Genomic DNA, 17658 nt, shown 5'->3' with positions numbered 1-17658 from the left:
AAAAGTACATCTGCTTGTATAAAAGTACATCTGCTTGTATAAAAGTACATCTGCTTGTATAAAAGTACATCTGCTTGTATAAAATTCATTTGTTTTGAATTTTTAAAAACCAAAGCAATTTTTTTCTTGAAACAAATTTTGTTTTCTTTCCAAATTTCATTTTCTTAATATTTTAAGTTTACTGTTGGAATCTGAAGCCCGGAAGCTTAATATTATTACGGATCCAATTCAGGTGAGAGAACAGCTATACTAAAAGAATGTGCAAATTCTATGTTGCAATCTATTGTACTTGATTATCTATTTGGGGAAAATTGTGTTTGCAAAATCCAGTTATTTAGCAAAAAGTGTGCAAAAACAAAAAACGAAAAGCGGAATATGACTTCTTATAAATTATAAAAATGCCCTAAACCCAGCGAATTCAAATATGCAAAAAAATGTGCAGGATTGTGTATTCAAGAAAAACTAAAATTGTGCAAATTCCCTGTAGAGGCGTCTATGCAAAAATCTACGCAAAAATTCCTTTCAGAAATTGTGCGTTCAATTGATTGAGAAGTGCCAATAATACATTTAAATGTGGCTTTTAAAATACTGTAACTAACTGCTCCATGCTTTTTTTGCATATTACATTTTTTTGCAGTTTATCATACACCTCTCAAATATCAGGTTTTTCGGATTTATCAATTTGTACAAAAAATCTTATGATTGTATACCTTTATATTGACCAAATATTAGTTAATGCTCGTGAAAAATGATAGGGTGTAAAGACCGCGGCGAAAAATTATCGATGGTGATCGTTGCTAATCTTACTTCTGGCTGTCGCGTCTATAAGGAGAAAATTGTTAAAAACTACTCATACCAAAGAACGTAGCGTCCAAGCAAATTTAGAATATTTCAAATTTCGACTCGGATCGTAAAAACAATCAATTTAACTCCAACAAATCATTCAGATAAAACCTGTAATAATCGATAATTTTTCGACGCATTAGTAGCGTAAATTTAATATTTCAAAATATTTTCTATATTTTTTTATATTCAATTCACTTAAATTGGCCACCAGGTGTCTTTGCTCTCGATGCTCTGAATGATTTCAATTTGATGTGCCAGAGACACCTTGCTTAAAAAAACAAATCAAAACTATTCTAAATATCAACTATACAAATATTGTCTCTTGTTTGGTAGCTGTCAAACCTGTAGTGTAGTGTAATTACCAATCTTTTTAAGAATCCCGTTTCCATTAATTTATATTTTCTCTTCTCCTAACCCATACCTTAAAATTAAAGTTGAAATTTTTATCTCAATTTAATCTGTACAAAGTTTCTATATTATTTTATTTTTTATTTAGAGATGCAAAGATGATACTTAAAAGCTTTGTCTGATCAAGTAACAATTAAATATTAAAATGTTTATAATTTTAAAAGTGACTTGTCCATTTCTATTCTTTTTCAGGAAAATATAGAGATATTATCACATTTAAACAGTTTTAAACCTGGAAAATCGACTATATTATCCACATTATTGATCAGAAAAAGGCATCAAGGGAACATGTTCAAATTGCGCTTTGCCTTCTTACCTTGGAGGGTAACTTGGAATAATGCTTTATATAAACCTATATTTCAAGTGTTACATTCCCTTTATATAAACCTATATTTCAAGTGTTACACTCCCTTTATATAAAACTATATTTCAAGTGTTACACTCCCTTTTTATAAAACTATATTTCAAGTGTTACACTCCCTTTATATTAACCTATACTTCAAGTGTTACACTCCCTTTATATAAACCTATACTTCAAGTGTTACATTCCCTTTATATAAACCTATATTTCAAGTGTTACACTCCCTTTATATAAACCTATATTTCAAGTGTTACACTCCCTTTATATAAAACTATATTTCAAGTGTTACACTCCCTTTATATAAAACTATATTTCAAGTAAATTTCTTTGAGGAAAGAAATGTAGAATTATGATTTTAGCAATTAAAATGAATTTAGCTTTTGCTCTTCCTTTGATGGTTAATATCTAGAGAGGTTTGCAGCAGCTTGGAATTAAACAAGATTCTGAGTATAATATTCACCTTCCACCACCAGTTGGAACAGGTAGAAGTTTTAACATCCAAACAGATTATTTTAAAATAGTTCAATTTTTATTCTTAAAAGATGTATTCTATATTAATACTTATTTAGTCAACATATATAAAGGGTTGTTAATTGTTATTAAAAATGATCTAAAAATAGATCGTTTTCGTTTTGTTTTTATTTTCTTCGAAAAACGATAGTTTCGTTTTTGGAAAAAAACGATCGTTTTTAAAAACGAACCGCTCGTTGTGAACTTTCAAAAACGATTCAAAAACGTGGAAACGATTTTTTCCTACATATCTAACCTTAAACAGCATGATATTTAGGCGAAATTTGCATTCCCGTCTTATGTGTGAAAATTAATTACCCAAGTAACAATTTTGCGGAAAATCCGCGGAAATTCCCAGGAATCTTTCCTGGGAATCCGCGGAAATTTCCAGGAATCTTTCACAGGAAAATCCGGTGAAAATGTCGACAGCTATTCCGAGGAATTTCTCGTAATCCATTCCGAGGAACCAGGTCCGAGGAATTTCTTGTAACCGATTCCGAGGAAATTCTCATAACTCTATCCAAGGAATTTCTTGTAACCAATTCCAGGGAATTTCTTGATAACAATTCTGCAGAAAAACCGGAAAAAATATCGACAAAATTTGTGGAAATTCTTGGGAATTTCCACAGAAAAGTTCTTCAGAACTAATTCCTGGGAATTTCCTGAGAACTATTCCCAGGATTTTCTCAAAAGTTCCTCAGGAATATCTTTAAATATTCTCAGCATATTCCTGGGTAAATTCACTAACCAGGACTTGGGCCCAATAGTAGTGAATAACTATACTGCCCCTCCAACTTTTTAGAAGAATAAACATCTTCTTAAGTCAGAATGTTTTGGTTGTTTTTGATCTTACTGAAATTTTCATGTATTTTGTTTATTCAGACAAATGAATTGTCAAGAAAAAATGAAAAAAAATTTTAAAAATATTTTTTTTCAAGATGGTTTTAAAGTAAATTATCACTTTTTATCAATAAGGATGCAAAGAAAAAAAAAATTAGTAAGGGCAGTGCATAATAGAAGAGAACCTCAGAGACACCTATTGGAGAAAAACGGAACTTGAAAATTCTGTGAGGAAGTCCTGAGAATTTCTCAGGAATTTCCGGAGAAATAATCCTGAGAAATTCTTAGGATTTTCTTGAGAAAAATTCCAGAAATTCTGAGGAATTTCTCAAAACTTATTCACTTATTTAATTTCCCTAAAAATCCGTAAACTTGATGAACAAGTCCTAAGAATTTCTCAGGAAGTTCCGGAGAAGAATTCTGGAGAAATTCTCAGGAATGTATCGAAATTAATTCTCTTATTTAATTCTCCTAAAAATCTGTAAACTTGGTGACCAACACCCAGGAATTTCTCAGGAATTTCCTTAGAAGTATTCCGGAGAAATTCTGAGGAATTTTGTTAGGAAAAATTCTGAAGAATTTCTCAAAAATTTCTCGAAACTGAGTCTCAACACTGTGATCCCACAAAAATCTCTGTTCTCGGAGACCAATTCTGGAGAATTTCTCGAGAATTTCTGAGGAATCAGTTGCAGGAAATGATTCTCGAGAAATTCCACGGAAATTCTTCAAAGAAAGTCACCATGGTTGGATAATCTGCTGGGGAAATTCCTCACTTTTGTTACGTGGATTTGCGATAAACTCTTCCCTTCGCATTTTTTAAAATTGCGTCCTTTTCCTCCGCAAAAATAAATTCTTCTTAATGTTAGCGCCTTTTAAAGCATTTTTTTGCAAAATTTTCATTGAAATCAATCCATGCTTTTTGTGTATTTTCTTATATCGATGCTACCTAAGAACCTAAACTTTTCATCCATTTTTCTTATTGATAATAACCTTTCAATGCATTCTATTCCTTCTGGGAATCTACAGTCTGCTTTGCACAAACATCCACACAAATAATGGGAACTGAGTAAAGAAATAAGTCTTTTTTTTACATTTCTTTTAAGTCAATAATTAATAAACCCTGGAAACATCTTTAAAACAATCAAAAATTATTAACACGCAGAAAAATGTAAAATTTAAAAAATTTAAATTTTTTTTGAAGTCGATTTTTAGTTTTTTTTTGGAAACACATCTATATAATTATTTAAGATTGTGCCTCGACTGAATATTCCCCATTTGTTGGTGATTTGACTTTGACTAATATACAGTGAACAGTTTGCTGTTTACCATGTATTCTTTCAGTTTTTAACATGCAGGGTCCTTCTGCTGAAATGGCAATTTTAAATCATCTGTAAATTTGTTAAAATCCGCCAATATGCAACGAAAAATCAGCCAAATAATTCATAAGGCTCTTTCATTTTATGTTCCAACTATTAAAAATGTCCCCCATCGAAAGCAAAGGACCAATGCCCTTTTCTCAGCAAGCCAAGAATAGTGGATAATCCTGGAGTATGGAACTGTGCCGAATTTTGCAAGTTACTCAGGTCAGGGGAAACTTCAGAAAACATTAATCCAGCCCTAATAAATAATGTACCATGGTAAAATGCTTTTAAAGGACTTTAGGACAAATTCTTCTCAATAGAGTGTGAACTTAGGCCGGTGGGAAAAAAATGGGGTACTAAGTTCATAATCACAGACCAGTGCAGAAAGAGTGAAGAACATAATGAAGGAGTCACTAAGTCAGAGTAAGCAAATAATCTTTACTGAGATTTCTCAAGGGAACAGTATTAGTATTTCTACAGCATGGAGAATCTGGTTTCCAAACAAACCTATGCAGTTGTCCCTCTTTCAGAGACTCACAAAGCTGCCAGAAAAACGTTTTGTGAGTGGCTTCTCGAGCAGCCACAGGGGTTTGAAAAAAATGTGCTTTGGTCTGATGCAAAGTGCTTCATGCTTTATTGCAGTCCCCAAACAAACAAATTTCCAGCATTTTTAAATTTTATTCTGTAAAATTTTGTTTTAATTAAACATGCAAGTTTGCCTTATATTCTCACCAAGGATGATCAACTTGCATGTTTGATAATTGCAAACTTCTACAGCATACAATTTGAAATCGTTAGACGCTTCTCAGATTGTTGTAAATTTTTTAAAAGTCGAAACATATTAAAAGTTTTTTTAAAGCGAATCTAGCCATTAGCCATCGCTAATTATAGACAAATAAAAATTGCCATTTCAGCAGAAGAAATACCCCGTATTTTTATTTGTTTTACTTGAAGGTCAACCTGTTGAAGTACAGATATCAATATCATTACGGAATATACTAGATATTGATGAAGTAAGGCAGGTATGTATACAATGTTTATAATTTAATCAAAGCATTATTGCTTGTACTGTCAATATCTGTATTGTTAATATTACATTATTCTAGTAATTATTATTTTTACTTTTATTATTATAATGATTTAATTACAAAACTATGTCAGCACTTAATAAAAGTGCTGGTTTCATCGGACTTAAAATAAGCAAAGTAAAAAAAAATCCTCTGAATTGAGTTTATAAATTTTCTTATCTTTTGATTTTAAATTTTTCAGGCAAAGATGGCCTTTTTTTAAATATTTAAAGTTTTTAAACTTTTATACAAAATTTTACTTTCATTTTATTCTGCAACATTTTAACTCTGAGCAAAGAGATATTAAACAAAAAGATTTTTTCAGTCAAATTAAAAAACCAAAGAAAAAAATTTGCGCGATATAATTAAAGCAAACTTATCAAGAATACAATTTTGTAATCCAACTAATATNCGAATACGGCAAAATATACGTGATAAATTTTCTCCAAAGCATATAATTGGTAATTATTTGGAACAAGAAAAACAAGAACTCTAATCTTTAACTTTTTTCAGCCATCAATTTTAAAACTTTTAAGATTTCAAATCTTTATTAATTTAAAGTTCGATTTTATTAAACTCTCTATCCTAAAAAGATTGGGAAACAAAAAGTTTCGGATACATTTTTTTTTTTTTTACACCATGTGAAATGTTAACACTGAAAGCAAATATGAAAATATATGCAAAAACCGAACCCTAAGTGAACCAAAAGCTGTACAGTGTACAATGTTGGAAGTTAATTGTACATATATAATTAAGTTGATAACTGTCGAAACAACTCTACGATTGTACTGGAAAGATAGCAGGCTTAAAGTAAGAAATGTAAAACTAGAAAATTTTGGAAAAATAAAAAATTTCAAATTAAGTTAAAGGGAGTGTTCGCGCAAAATGAAAGGGGGTATAGGCTTAATTCGATGAAAAGCGCTTTTGATCGCTACTAATCTTACTTCTATCTGTTGCATCTATACGACTTGGATCGTAAAAAAATCAGATTAATATGAAACAAATCATTCAGATATTACAACCTATAGTCATCGATTATCTTTCGCCACATTTGTATACAGTTTATATTTTATAATATTTTTTAATTAATTTTCTATTTTTGATTTTTTAGAAAACATTTTAACGAATTTCGAAAATTGTAAGTGGTGCGCGGCATTCTTAGATAGTTGCGCAAGCAACTAAAGAAATAATAAAATTCAAAACAAATTAATTGATTTTTTGCGATCCCAGTCGTATGTTCCAACTTCCTCAGTTTTTGTGGGGGCTTTTTATCGCATTAAGCCTATACCACCTTTCATTTTTCGCGAGCACTCCCTTTAATGGCATGATTATACCTGCATAGTTAATTACCTGAATTCCTAATTTCATAATTACAAACACAATTAGAGTGAGCCATTAAGGGTTAAAGAACCTTAGCTAAAAAATTCCAAATTTTGCGTACTGCATTTCTTTTTCAGCTTTTTCATTTCTTTGTTTCAAAAAAGTATGTTTTTGGCATGCAATTCTTTCATTCTCGAACTTTTAAATTTATTCAACTATCATCTCCTGTTCTCTTCTTTATCCTCTTTCTTTTCCTTTATAATTTCGTCTTTTCCATTTCTTTAGTTTTGTTTATTCCTTTTATGTTTATTTTTCTTGCAATATTTTTTTTTCTTTACTTTCATGTACAGTTTTCTTCCTTTCATGTACAGTTTTCTTCCTTTTAGGTACAGTTTTCTTCCTTTCGTGTACAGTTTTCTTCCTTTCATGTTCAGTTTTCTTCCTTTCGTGTACAGTTTTCTTTCTTTCATGTACAGATTTCTTTCTTTCGTGTACGGTTTTCTTCCTTTCATGTACAGTTTTATTCCTTTCGTGTACAGTTTTCTTCCTTTTATGTACAGTTTTCTTCTTTTCATGTACAGTTTTCTTCCTTTCATGTACAGTTTTCTTTCTTTTTCTCTTAACCCTCTTCTTTTTACTTCTTGTTTTTCTTCCTTTCAAGTACAGTTTTCTTTCTTCTTTTCTTTCATTCTTTTCCTTAGGTCCAAGTGTATTTTTCCTTTAATCTCCTCTTTCTTTTATCCCACCCCCCTTTTCTCCCTTCATTTTTCTTTTAATTAATCTCATTTCTTCTTTCTCTTTCCCCTTCGCTCTTCTTTTGTTTCTCATTCAGGAACACCCCCCCCCCCCCTAAAGATCTTTAAGTTGAAATGAACCAAGCAATGCAGTACAGAAATTGACAGACTTATATAAACGATTCCTTACTGCTAAGCGTTCAATATTTTAGTGCGTTTGTGAAATTAGGTATTCAGATCATTTAGAGGTATTCGCCATTAAGGTAACATGCCAATTAAGGCAAATTAATGGCAAATTGATTTGAGATCGACTAAAAAAAACATTTTATTTTAGGTGGAACATCTCCTTCAGGACATCATTTTTGAATTTTTACAAATTGTAATTTGTTTTAACTAATTCGTTAAAGCAACGGAATCAATTATTTTGGCATTCAGTTATAGATTGGGTTTCTCGAAATAAGAAAAATGTAATTTAGGATTTTATAAACAAGAACAAAAAACATTCTAATATCCATTTAAATATAAACAAAGAAGAAATCTTTTTAGGTCCGATTGCAATCACTGCAAAAATCGATGAGAATTTTGCCAATTACCTTTTAAAAAACAAAGCTAACAACAAGTGCTTTACGGTGCTAAAATGTAAATTTAAAGGACTACAGAAAAAGTAAAAGTAAGTTAGAGCGGTAAATCTAACCCCAAGGCGTTGCGAGGCTTCAAATTCGACCTTCTCTTTAAAATAGATAAGACTATTTATAGGCCAACTGAATCAATTTGAATTACTAACTAGCTCGGACACCTTTGGCTGTAATGCTTCAGATTTGTATTGGAATACGCTTATAATCCATGCAAAGCTGGGTTCTAAAGCCAATCATAAAAATTGTCATATACCTAATTTCTATAATTCAGGTGTTTGTTGTCCGGGTTGTTCATTGCTTTTATTACCGAAATAAATAATTATCGATTTTTTATTTTTCTACTTTGGTATCGAAAAGATTGGTTCGTCTTTCAGAAAATTGAAAATGACCCTATGATTATTGTAAACAAAATAAATGGAAAATGGTTTATTTAAGGTTCAGGAGAATGGAATATTTGGAAGAATTGTATTTCTAATGTATTATATGATTATATTAAGAGAATGCTTTATCTTTATATATAAATAATACACTTATTGTATAACCGAATACGGCAAAATATACAATAAATGTTCTGCTTTTATGTTTAAAATAACCACATTGAAATTTCTTAACTTTTAATAAAATTATCTAGTATATTTTTGTACGAAAAAGAAATAATTGCATTTTTTCTTTTTTCTTCAAGCAATCCACAGAAAAAAAGTTGTATGCAAACAATACGAATTTTTTTGTTTGTTTTTTAACCCATAGAATTTTTATTAAACAAAATAAAAATGATTTTACAAAATCGGTGCACAATATAGACTTTTTATCTTGTTAAAAGTTCACACTATACTGAAATAATAGTTTTAAGCCACCAATTGCACTGAACCCTTTTATGTTGATTTTCTCTTGAATTTTACAAATGTGAAACTCAATTTCGTTTATTGAAGAAACTATTATTGTTAAAAAATCATTCATTAATTAAACTTTTTGCACAGTGGTAGGCGAATATATCAATACAAGAAAGACGACTTTAAAATTATCCAGGTATTAAACAGCATGGATACACATAAGCATGGAAGTCAAAAGAAGCTGACAATTAAAAAAAGCTTCTAAACTTGTAATATGAAAAAAGCTTGTAAACGATCAAAACCTAGATAAAAAGTCGTCTTCATTGAATTGATATAATCGTCTTCGAGTTACCAGTGTATCAAAATTAATGACAGATTTTGTTTAAATTCAGTTTAAATAAATCCAAAGAATATGAAAGTTTAGATGTGATAAAGTACTGTTTCTGAATTGATCTAGATATACGTCATGACACAAATAAAACAATTTAAATATAAAAAGATGGATTTGAAGGAGGGAGATGATTATATTCTGATGCATCCTGATACTGTTAAATATATCTGGTGCCCAGATATATATATAGGTCAGTAAATACCATTATTATCCAAACTACAAAAGTAAACGCTATTATTTCAATTAATAATTTTTAACGGGTAAATTACAGTTTTAGTTGTTTTCCTCATCATGAATGTTGTTTCCTTCAATGAACATGTAAGATTTGTAATATATTAATATCAGTTATATTTGCATCGCAAAGAGTGTGCGTAATTTCTAATTGTAATTTTCCCGTTGAATGCATTGTCAAATGTCTATTAACCTAGCGTACCCTGGTTTTCAAGTACCCCAGCAGAGATAGGGTTAAAAGTTGAATTCCCTTGCTATAAACTATATTTCACAGTGCACTAAGGTCAATTTGAATTAGAACCGGACCAAACCCTTGTACCGTCCTTAATGACACGCGGCAAGTACCGGTCTGACCCTATCCTAAGCCGGCTCGGTTTCAACTTTGTTGGTTCGGCTAGATTTTTTACAGTACCCGGCCTATTATAGGCTTATTTGACCAACCCCACTAGGCATAGTTTGTTGTGGATTGTGGTTATTTCATTCTGTTAATTTTAATAATTTGTTTCTTCTCATCATTTATACTAATCTAAATAAACAAAGCACACAAATAATTGTATATTGTGCATTAAATATAACAATAAAAATACAGTTTTATTAAATTTGTCCTGCTTTGTTTGTCTGATCCTAGACACAGAAAAAGCTCTTTTTGGTTCTTTTCGTATGTTAAGTTAATGCGAAATTTCGCGAAAAAAATGAATTTTTTAAAATTTCTTCTCCGTCCGAAATGGGAAAAATATGAAATTGTCGGAAAAATGTGAAATCTTTGCGAAACCATTTTCCGATTTCACTGGATTTCTAGAATCACAAGTTTGGGAACAAATTTGTGTACAAAAAATAGTTTTTTTTTAAGATTTTGCGAAAGCTCTACGAGCTCCGATGTTTTTGGTTGCACCGGCCTCACTTCGCATCTACAGAAATAGTACTTTAAGATACGCCAGTCAGTAAGTAAAACGTTTTTTATTCCTACTTCAAAATCATTCAAAAGTCAAAAATCAAAACACGGATCAACCACTTTAGCTGCATTAGGTCGATTATATAACATGTTTATAATGCAGCAGCAGGCCATTATGTCCATACAATAAAGACAATTTTCGTTTTCATTTTTGATTTACATTAGGCTACTAAACAGATGGATATAAACATAGAAGTGAAGAGTATAGCTGTTAATTAAAAAAAACTTTGATTACTTTTAAACTTGTATTTCGAAAAAAGCTTGTTAAAAATCAAAACTTAAATATAAATTTGTCTTCATTGTATTGATATAATCGACTACCACTGTAGTTTACAGATATATACAGCCAATCTCACATATGTAAGAAAACATAGCAAGATGCCATAAAATGTCGTCTTGAAATGTATTTAAAATGTATGACCTGTAATGCTTTCATCGGTTTGTACAAAAAGAAAGCTGCTGAGATGTTTGCGGTTTTAAAGGGTTGAGTACAATTTATTTTAAAAATCTCTCATTGTAGAGTCATAAGTTTTTTGAATAATTCTTCAAAAACTGCTTTTAATTTTCAATTCAGGGTAAATTAATAGCCCTGAAATATGAAGGACAGCAATTTATATACGAAACTCATTTTCCGCGGCATTTGATCTTGAATATGCTAAGAATACGACATTATAAAAAAAACTCTTGCTTTGTATTCATATAACTAGGATTCACTGTATGAGGAAGACAAAAGGAGAGGAAAACCTCTAAAAAATAGTTCGATCACATTTTACATTTAAATGAACGAGACAGATAAATTATTACAGGGCTAACCTGCGCAAAGGATGAGACTTCAAAAATGACTGAATGGAATTTATACTGCTTCCTTATATTTAAGATACCTTGCAGAACCTTAGTTCGTTCTTATTCATGTTAATATATTAGCCATATTTATACAGTTCTAACCTTTGTGAAAACCAGAAAACTCTGAAATAGGAAGACGACTTTAGGACTTAAACTAGGTCGATGCACATTAGACATAGCAGTTGTGCAGTGTAAATAGACCCATTTTACTTAAATAGTGCTTTGCTAAGTTATAGTGAAATATTTGCTTTGTAACAACATTAAAACGCTTATAATTTTGCTATAATGCCGTATTTCTATTCCATTGTTTTCTTGTTATCACTGTAAGTAACACTGTTCAACGAAAACAAATTCTAACTATAAAAATGTTCTAGAATAAATTATGATGTTGCTTGTCCAATGAGCTTCCAGAGATATCCTCATGACACACAGATTTGTAAAGTCAAGTTTGAAAGTTGTAAGTTATATTCTATATTTTTATTTTTATTTAACATTACTATGTAATTACTATGTAACCCTCCATGCAAAGATAGCAATTGTCTGATTTCCAATAGTATCCTTAACAGTTAAAAAAACTTGGATATTTAATTCATTCTTGAACAGACTTTCAAGGAAACCGTTATAGATCGGGCATTGCCAGCTTTGAATGCATGAGAAAAATCGAGTTGTGATGTAAAAAAGTTTGAAAAACATGCCAGATCTTCCTCCTATATATATACTTGATGCTTGTCTGTTTGTCTGTCTGTCTATTTGTATCCAATAAACGTCAAACGGCTGAACCGATCGGGCCCAAATTTTGTGTGTTACCTCAAAATAGATGAATATAATTTTAAAATTGGTCTCCAACAAAATTCGATCGTCAATAAATTTTAAAAATCCACGATTTTTAAATCTGCGAAATGATTTGGTTATTGTTTTACAATGTACACAAAGAGAAAATTTTCACAATTGAAATAGAAGATGGGCGCGCGAAGCGCCCTGTAAGCCTAGTATTTTAAAAGCACTTAACATACCATCGCAACTGAAAACTGAAATACGCATTCATGAAATTTGTGCAAATTTATTTTTATGAAATCGCCAAAATTTTAGGAAAAGTCTAGAAAAGTTTAGGAACATAAAATAAAACTTTTTAAATATACGTTTAAATTAGAGAGTTGTCATCTTTAAAAGATAAAGCGTCTAATTCATTTAGTCCAAGCACTTTTTTGTAACCTTCCCATGAATATTGCATTTTTCTGAAATTCCCAAAATTATTTAAGAATTCCGATAGTTGATGGGCTTTTAATGTTTAATATTAGATTTACAGGGTTACCCACTAAGGATGAGACTTCAAAGCCGACTATACAGAATTTATATCTCTGAATCCTCATATTTATATCTCCCTGCAAGGCTGCAACTGTAAACTTGTTTCTTCCTTTTCATTGCATAGACCATAAAAAGATTAAATTCAAGGCAGAAATACTTAATTTAACCTTTAAATTCTAAGATTGTCAGGTCACAGTCTAATCCTTTGCGGGCATCGCTGTAGTAAAATATATTTTAACACTATCCCCTTTGAAGGCAATTAAAACCGTTTTAACTTTATAAATAAAATAATTTCCATAAAAAGAAACCACTAGCTCTTTTACATACATTTTTTTCATTGCATGGCTCTCCTAATAAATGGTTGATAAATGACATACAATGTAAAAAATGCACATTTCATGAGTTAGGACCATTCCAAAAAATTGGAATCTGGACAGATTTCTTAGTATCTTTGTCAATACATTTCAGAATTCAAATGGCTATAAGTATTTTTTTATTAGATGTTTTAAAATTGTGTTTACGTAAAAATACCGCACGGAATAAAGACGATATACGTCACTTAATTCCCATGTTTATTGGGACACCCTAGAGAGTGTAAACCTCCAATAAAGATAGAGTAAGATTAAATTTACTAAAAAAGATTTTTTTTATTTAAATAAATAGATTTTTGAATAAATTAATAATATACCACTGAGAAAACCGGAGGTGACATTCATTTTATTTTTTTTTACTAAACCAAAAAACACTCAATATATTTTGTAGTTTTTGTGTAAATGAGATGCGTAAAAATCACCAACATAAAATAGAAAAAAGCAACAAAAACTATTGTATTAAAAACAGATATTGTCATCTCTTGTGTGTTAATTTTTAATAATTGATTTTCTAAAATCTTAGTCGTTTTAAGAATAAACCAAAAACATTAAAGGACAAAGGACATCAAAGTTAGAAAATATTTATTAAGAGAAATTTAATCAATTCTCCTGAACTGTTTCTTTAAAATATAATGATAAATACACCGCACCGTTTTAAAAATTAAACCTTAAAAAGAGGAAAAAAATGTAAGAATAAGATTTCCAATAATGTTTGCAAAAAACAATTGATATGTTTCAATCTCTGAACCAATTCTAAATTTCAAACAATAAATTGTTCTGAGAAATGTTAAACATTTTATATCTTACGTTACAGTAGAAATAACTAAAGTAACTGAGCTGTTTGCCACAAACTCAAATTTTCCTATTTTCATATCTTTGCTATCCAATTCCCTAGACCTTTTTTAAATTATCAAGTAATCTAAGTTTTTAATATCAAAGGTTTACACCATCATGTTGCAAATATATAGGGATTAGAAAATTGGAGTTTGTAGCAAAAACTCAATTAATTTCTTACTAGATGGGCACACCAGTGATAAGATGGATGTACGATGGAAGCGAGGTTTAGATGCGAGCAAAGTGAGTAAAAATCAAAATTACGAGGGAGGGGGTGCAGCACTGCAGAGCCGTAATAAGCCCCGCGAAATGACCTCCAGAGCCACCTAATACGCAGAATCACCCCCAAGCCCCACAAAACCGTCTTCTTGCCTGTCGCTGTCATTTTGTCGGGCTCATGGCGGCCCTACACCACCTCTCTAACTATTCATGACTTAAAAGCAATTGTAAGCGTAATTCAAAGATTGCAATGTTCAATTTGCAACAGTATACCCTTAAAAGCTTTGTCTGATCAGAAACGAATGAGATATCCCTGGTTTTAATTCTACTGTTTATCTTCATTTTTGGTTTCTCAGCACAAACGGGACAATTGCGTATTTCCTGCTCCTTAGAAACAACGTAGATCTTATCTGAGATAGACACTTAGTTTTGATTTAGCGAATTTAATGAATTTGAGCAGCGTCTCACATCCGTCAAAAGCCGGTTTCAATTGGGCGCCGGCTTCAATATTGAATACATAAGTGGAACCAACCATATTCAAGCCGCGTCTTAAATTTAAGTCGCGGCTCAAATACAGTTAAGAGAAACAAAGACGATCATATCTAATGCATACTTGATCAGAAAAATCCTAATATAAAATTCTTATCAATTTAGTTACAATTATATTTGTTCCATAATCCTGGCTTATTAAACTATGTGAGGAATCTAGAAAACAATTATTTATTCTAATTGATATTACATATAACAATATAGCAATGATAATAAACAATAATACTTTTGTATTTTCTATTATCATTACAAATATCTTAAACTTTAGATAACAGAGAATAATTCTATATCGCTTGCTCAGTTTGATTATGCTGTGAGGTAGTATTCATTTTTTAACTTTATTCTAAATCTTGTTTAATATGACCTCTAACTTTAATGGTTATAGGTGCTTGGGATGATTTTAAAAAGTCCAAAAAGAAACCTAAGCGCACAGGGGGATGTGGCACCCCCCCCCCCCCATTGTGATGGGGTTTGAAAATTTTTGATTATTGACAATATAATCTGAATAAAAAGTTGAATTTAATATTTAATTTCATAAAAAGATTATTTATTTAAATGCATAATTTCTACAGTTTCGAAGAAGAGTACAGAGAGGCAATAGCGTCAGGTAAATCATTTTCTTATTCACACAATAATATTTTCCATTGCCCACGATATATAATTAATATGAAGACGACTTTTCTATTCAAGTTTTGTTTTCTAACAAGATTTTTTACAAATAACAAGTTTACATGTATAAACAAAAGCATCTGTAAATTGACAGCTTCTCTTTGTTTCCATGTTTACGTGTATCACATGCTGTTTTAAAGCTTAGTAAAAAAAATTGAATTCGAAAGTCGTCTTCATTGAATTGATGTTTAAAACGACGACTGTATTATCCCATACATAATCATCTAACTATGTTAGTTTAAGAAGAATAAGTATTACTACAAGAAGAAAATATATTTTAAGTTTATTAATTCCAGAATTTACATCAGACAGTTTTTAAATACCAATATTTGCGCTGTCAGGTGTCAAAGCATTTTAAAAACCCCAGGCCTTAGAGTATCTATAACTCTACTTTGCCTATTTGCTTGTTTTTTTGTATCCAATAAACGTCAAAACAGCTGATCCTCTCAGAGCAAAAAAATTAGTGCAACTAACATGACCCCAAAGCTGTTTTTTTGAATTTTAAAAAATCCTTTTAAAAATTCCGCTTAGGCATTCATTTACAAACTGGGTATTTGCAACCCAAAGTATATTTCTTTTAACCAAATTTGCATATGCAAGTTTTTTGCTGGCAACTTCAAAAAAATTACAGTTTAAACTTTTTTGAGGTTGTATATAGTACAATCTTACAAATAAATACAATTTTTGAAATTTTAACTTCTTTAGATCCTCCATTTTAGAATTAAATACGCAATTCTGAAGACTACCTATAGAACAGAGTTGGTAACTATTGTGGATATCGAGATCAAAACTTTATCTTATTAAGTGTTATTCTGCAGATTAATTTAATCTTTATCTCTCATAACAATCATAGACAGTCAGGGGTTAAAGGGAACTTTACAGGGAAGAAATAAAAAAAAACCATTGATTGACTCTCAAATTAAAAGTGCCCACTGCTCACAGAGGATATTGAGATCAAGTATCCAGCTCAATTTACTATATTTTTGTTGTAAACATGTTTAGGAGAATATCCAGGGGTTATAATGACAATTGCTCTTAGAAGAAAACTCAGTTATCATCTTCTTCAGGTATTTTTTTTTTACAAAATGAGGATCAACCTGGATCATTTAATCCCCTCTGCGACAGTTTATTCCCCTAACATTTATCCATTTCAACACAATTTTAAACATTAAAAGCAATATTTATAAAAAAATATTTAAAACGATGAACAATTAACTAATAATAATTGTTTTAAAAAGTATTATTTAGTTTAATTTTTTTTTCAACGTTAACGAAACCAGTAATATAAAAGTTATCCATCCCCAACCTCAAGTCTAGTGTGACCAAAAATAACCAATTTTAAAAGTTAACTTCTTTAAAGGGACTGTACCGGTAAATGTCAAGCGACCGTCCATGCAAGGATGGCAATGCCCGATTGACAACGATACCCTTTAAAACAAAGAAAACCAACGATATCTTCCACATTTTTGATTAGACAAAGGTTTCAAGTGTACCGTTGTGAATCGGGCATTTCTTTATTTGCATTTAGAGTCACTACTATATTTACTTATAGTACCTTTAACACTTTTTATGATATTTTTATTGATATTGTGCTGTTTAGACCTTTCTTCCCTCTGCTCTATTTGTGATTGTAGCCTGGCTCTCTCTATTTCTTCCACCTGAGGTTGTTTTCTTTTAGACTTATGTTCAATAAAATATAAACAGGGGGATGTAACTTCTTCCAAAAAGGGGAATTGATATAACTTTTTATTTAACTTTAATAGAGTCTTCACAAACTCTGATTTTCTAATCCCTTTATTTTTTAAACCCATTTTCAAACTTAAAATTTTGTTAAATGTAATAATCGAAGTTTACACCACCAGGTTACACAGATATAGGGATTAAAAAGAATGATTTTTTGGCAAACAAAACTCAATTCCTTTTTTTATTTACATTTTTGCTCTATAAAAAGGCTTTTAGTTGTTCTATCTAAAATAATTACTGCATCAAGTAATCAAACATTTCATAAAACTATAAATAACACACTATGAAAACGAAAAAAAAATCGTTTGAATGAACTTTTTAAAAAATAATGATTTTATAACATATTAATGTTTTACAATTGTTTCTAGTCAATTCCTGGACGAATAGCAATGGCAATGACGACCTTGCTAACTTTAGCTGCCATGTTTGGTGCTGTCAGGTAGATATTTGCAAGCCCAGAGCCCGAATTTAAAGAATTTGAGCCGCGGGTTAAATTTAAGCCATGGCTCAAATTTAGTTGGTTCCACTTAAATTTTTCAAGATTGAAGCCGGCGATCAATTGAAACCGGTTTTTGGGGGATTTGAGACACGGCTTAAATTCATTAAAAATGGAAACATAGCTGGCAACTCTTGTGTTAA

General features: G+C 30.6%; 1 protein-coding gene and 1 long non-coding RNA gene across 2 annotated transcripts; both read left to right on the top strand.

Moving 5' to 3' along the window:
• The first annotated feature begins 171 nt into the window (after positions 1–171).
• On the top strand, positions 172–8577 carry LOC111704133 (uncharacterized). Its single transcript, XR_002765755.1, has 5 exons — positions 172–232; positions 2025–2097; positions 5281–5348; positions 6150–6203; positions 7782–8577. It is a non-coding gene; the product is annotated as an uncharacterized LOC111704133 (long non-coding RNA).
• Positions 8578–8838: 261 nt separating this feature from the next.
• LOC111704129 (gamma-aminobutyric acid receptor subunit pi) lies at positions 8839–17462 on the top strand. The gene is made up of 9 exons (XM_023476270.1): positions 8839–9493; positions 10385–10475; positions 11704–11786; positions 14024–14082; positions 14876–14925; positions 15180–15214; positions 16279–16343; positions 16877–16939; positions 17388–17462. Exons 1-9 carry the CDS (start codon positions 9379–9381, stop codon positions 17460–17462), a joined length of 636 nt encoding a protein of 211 aa, XP_023332038.1. The 5' UTR covers positions 8839–9378.
• Positions 17463–17658: the final 196 nt, after the last annotated feature.

Source organism: Eurytemora carolleeae, unplaced genomic scaffold (genome assembly GCF_000591075.1).
Source record: "Eurytemora carolleeae unplaced genomic scaffold, Eaff_2.0 scaffold308, whole genome shotgun sequence".
Taxonomy (NCBI): domain Eukaryota; kingdom Metazoa; phylum Arthropoda; class Copepoda; order Calanoida; family Temoridae; genus Eurytemora; species Eurytemora carolleeae.
This window is presented reverse-complemented; position numbering and strand designations above follow the sequence as displayed.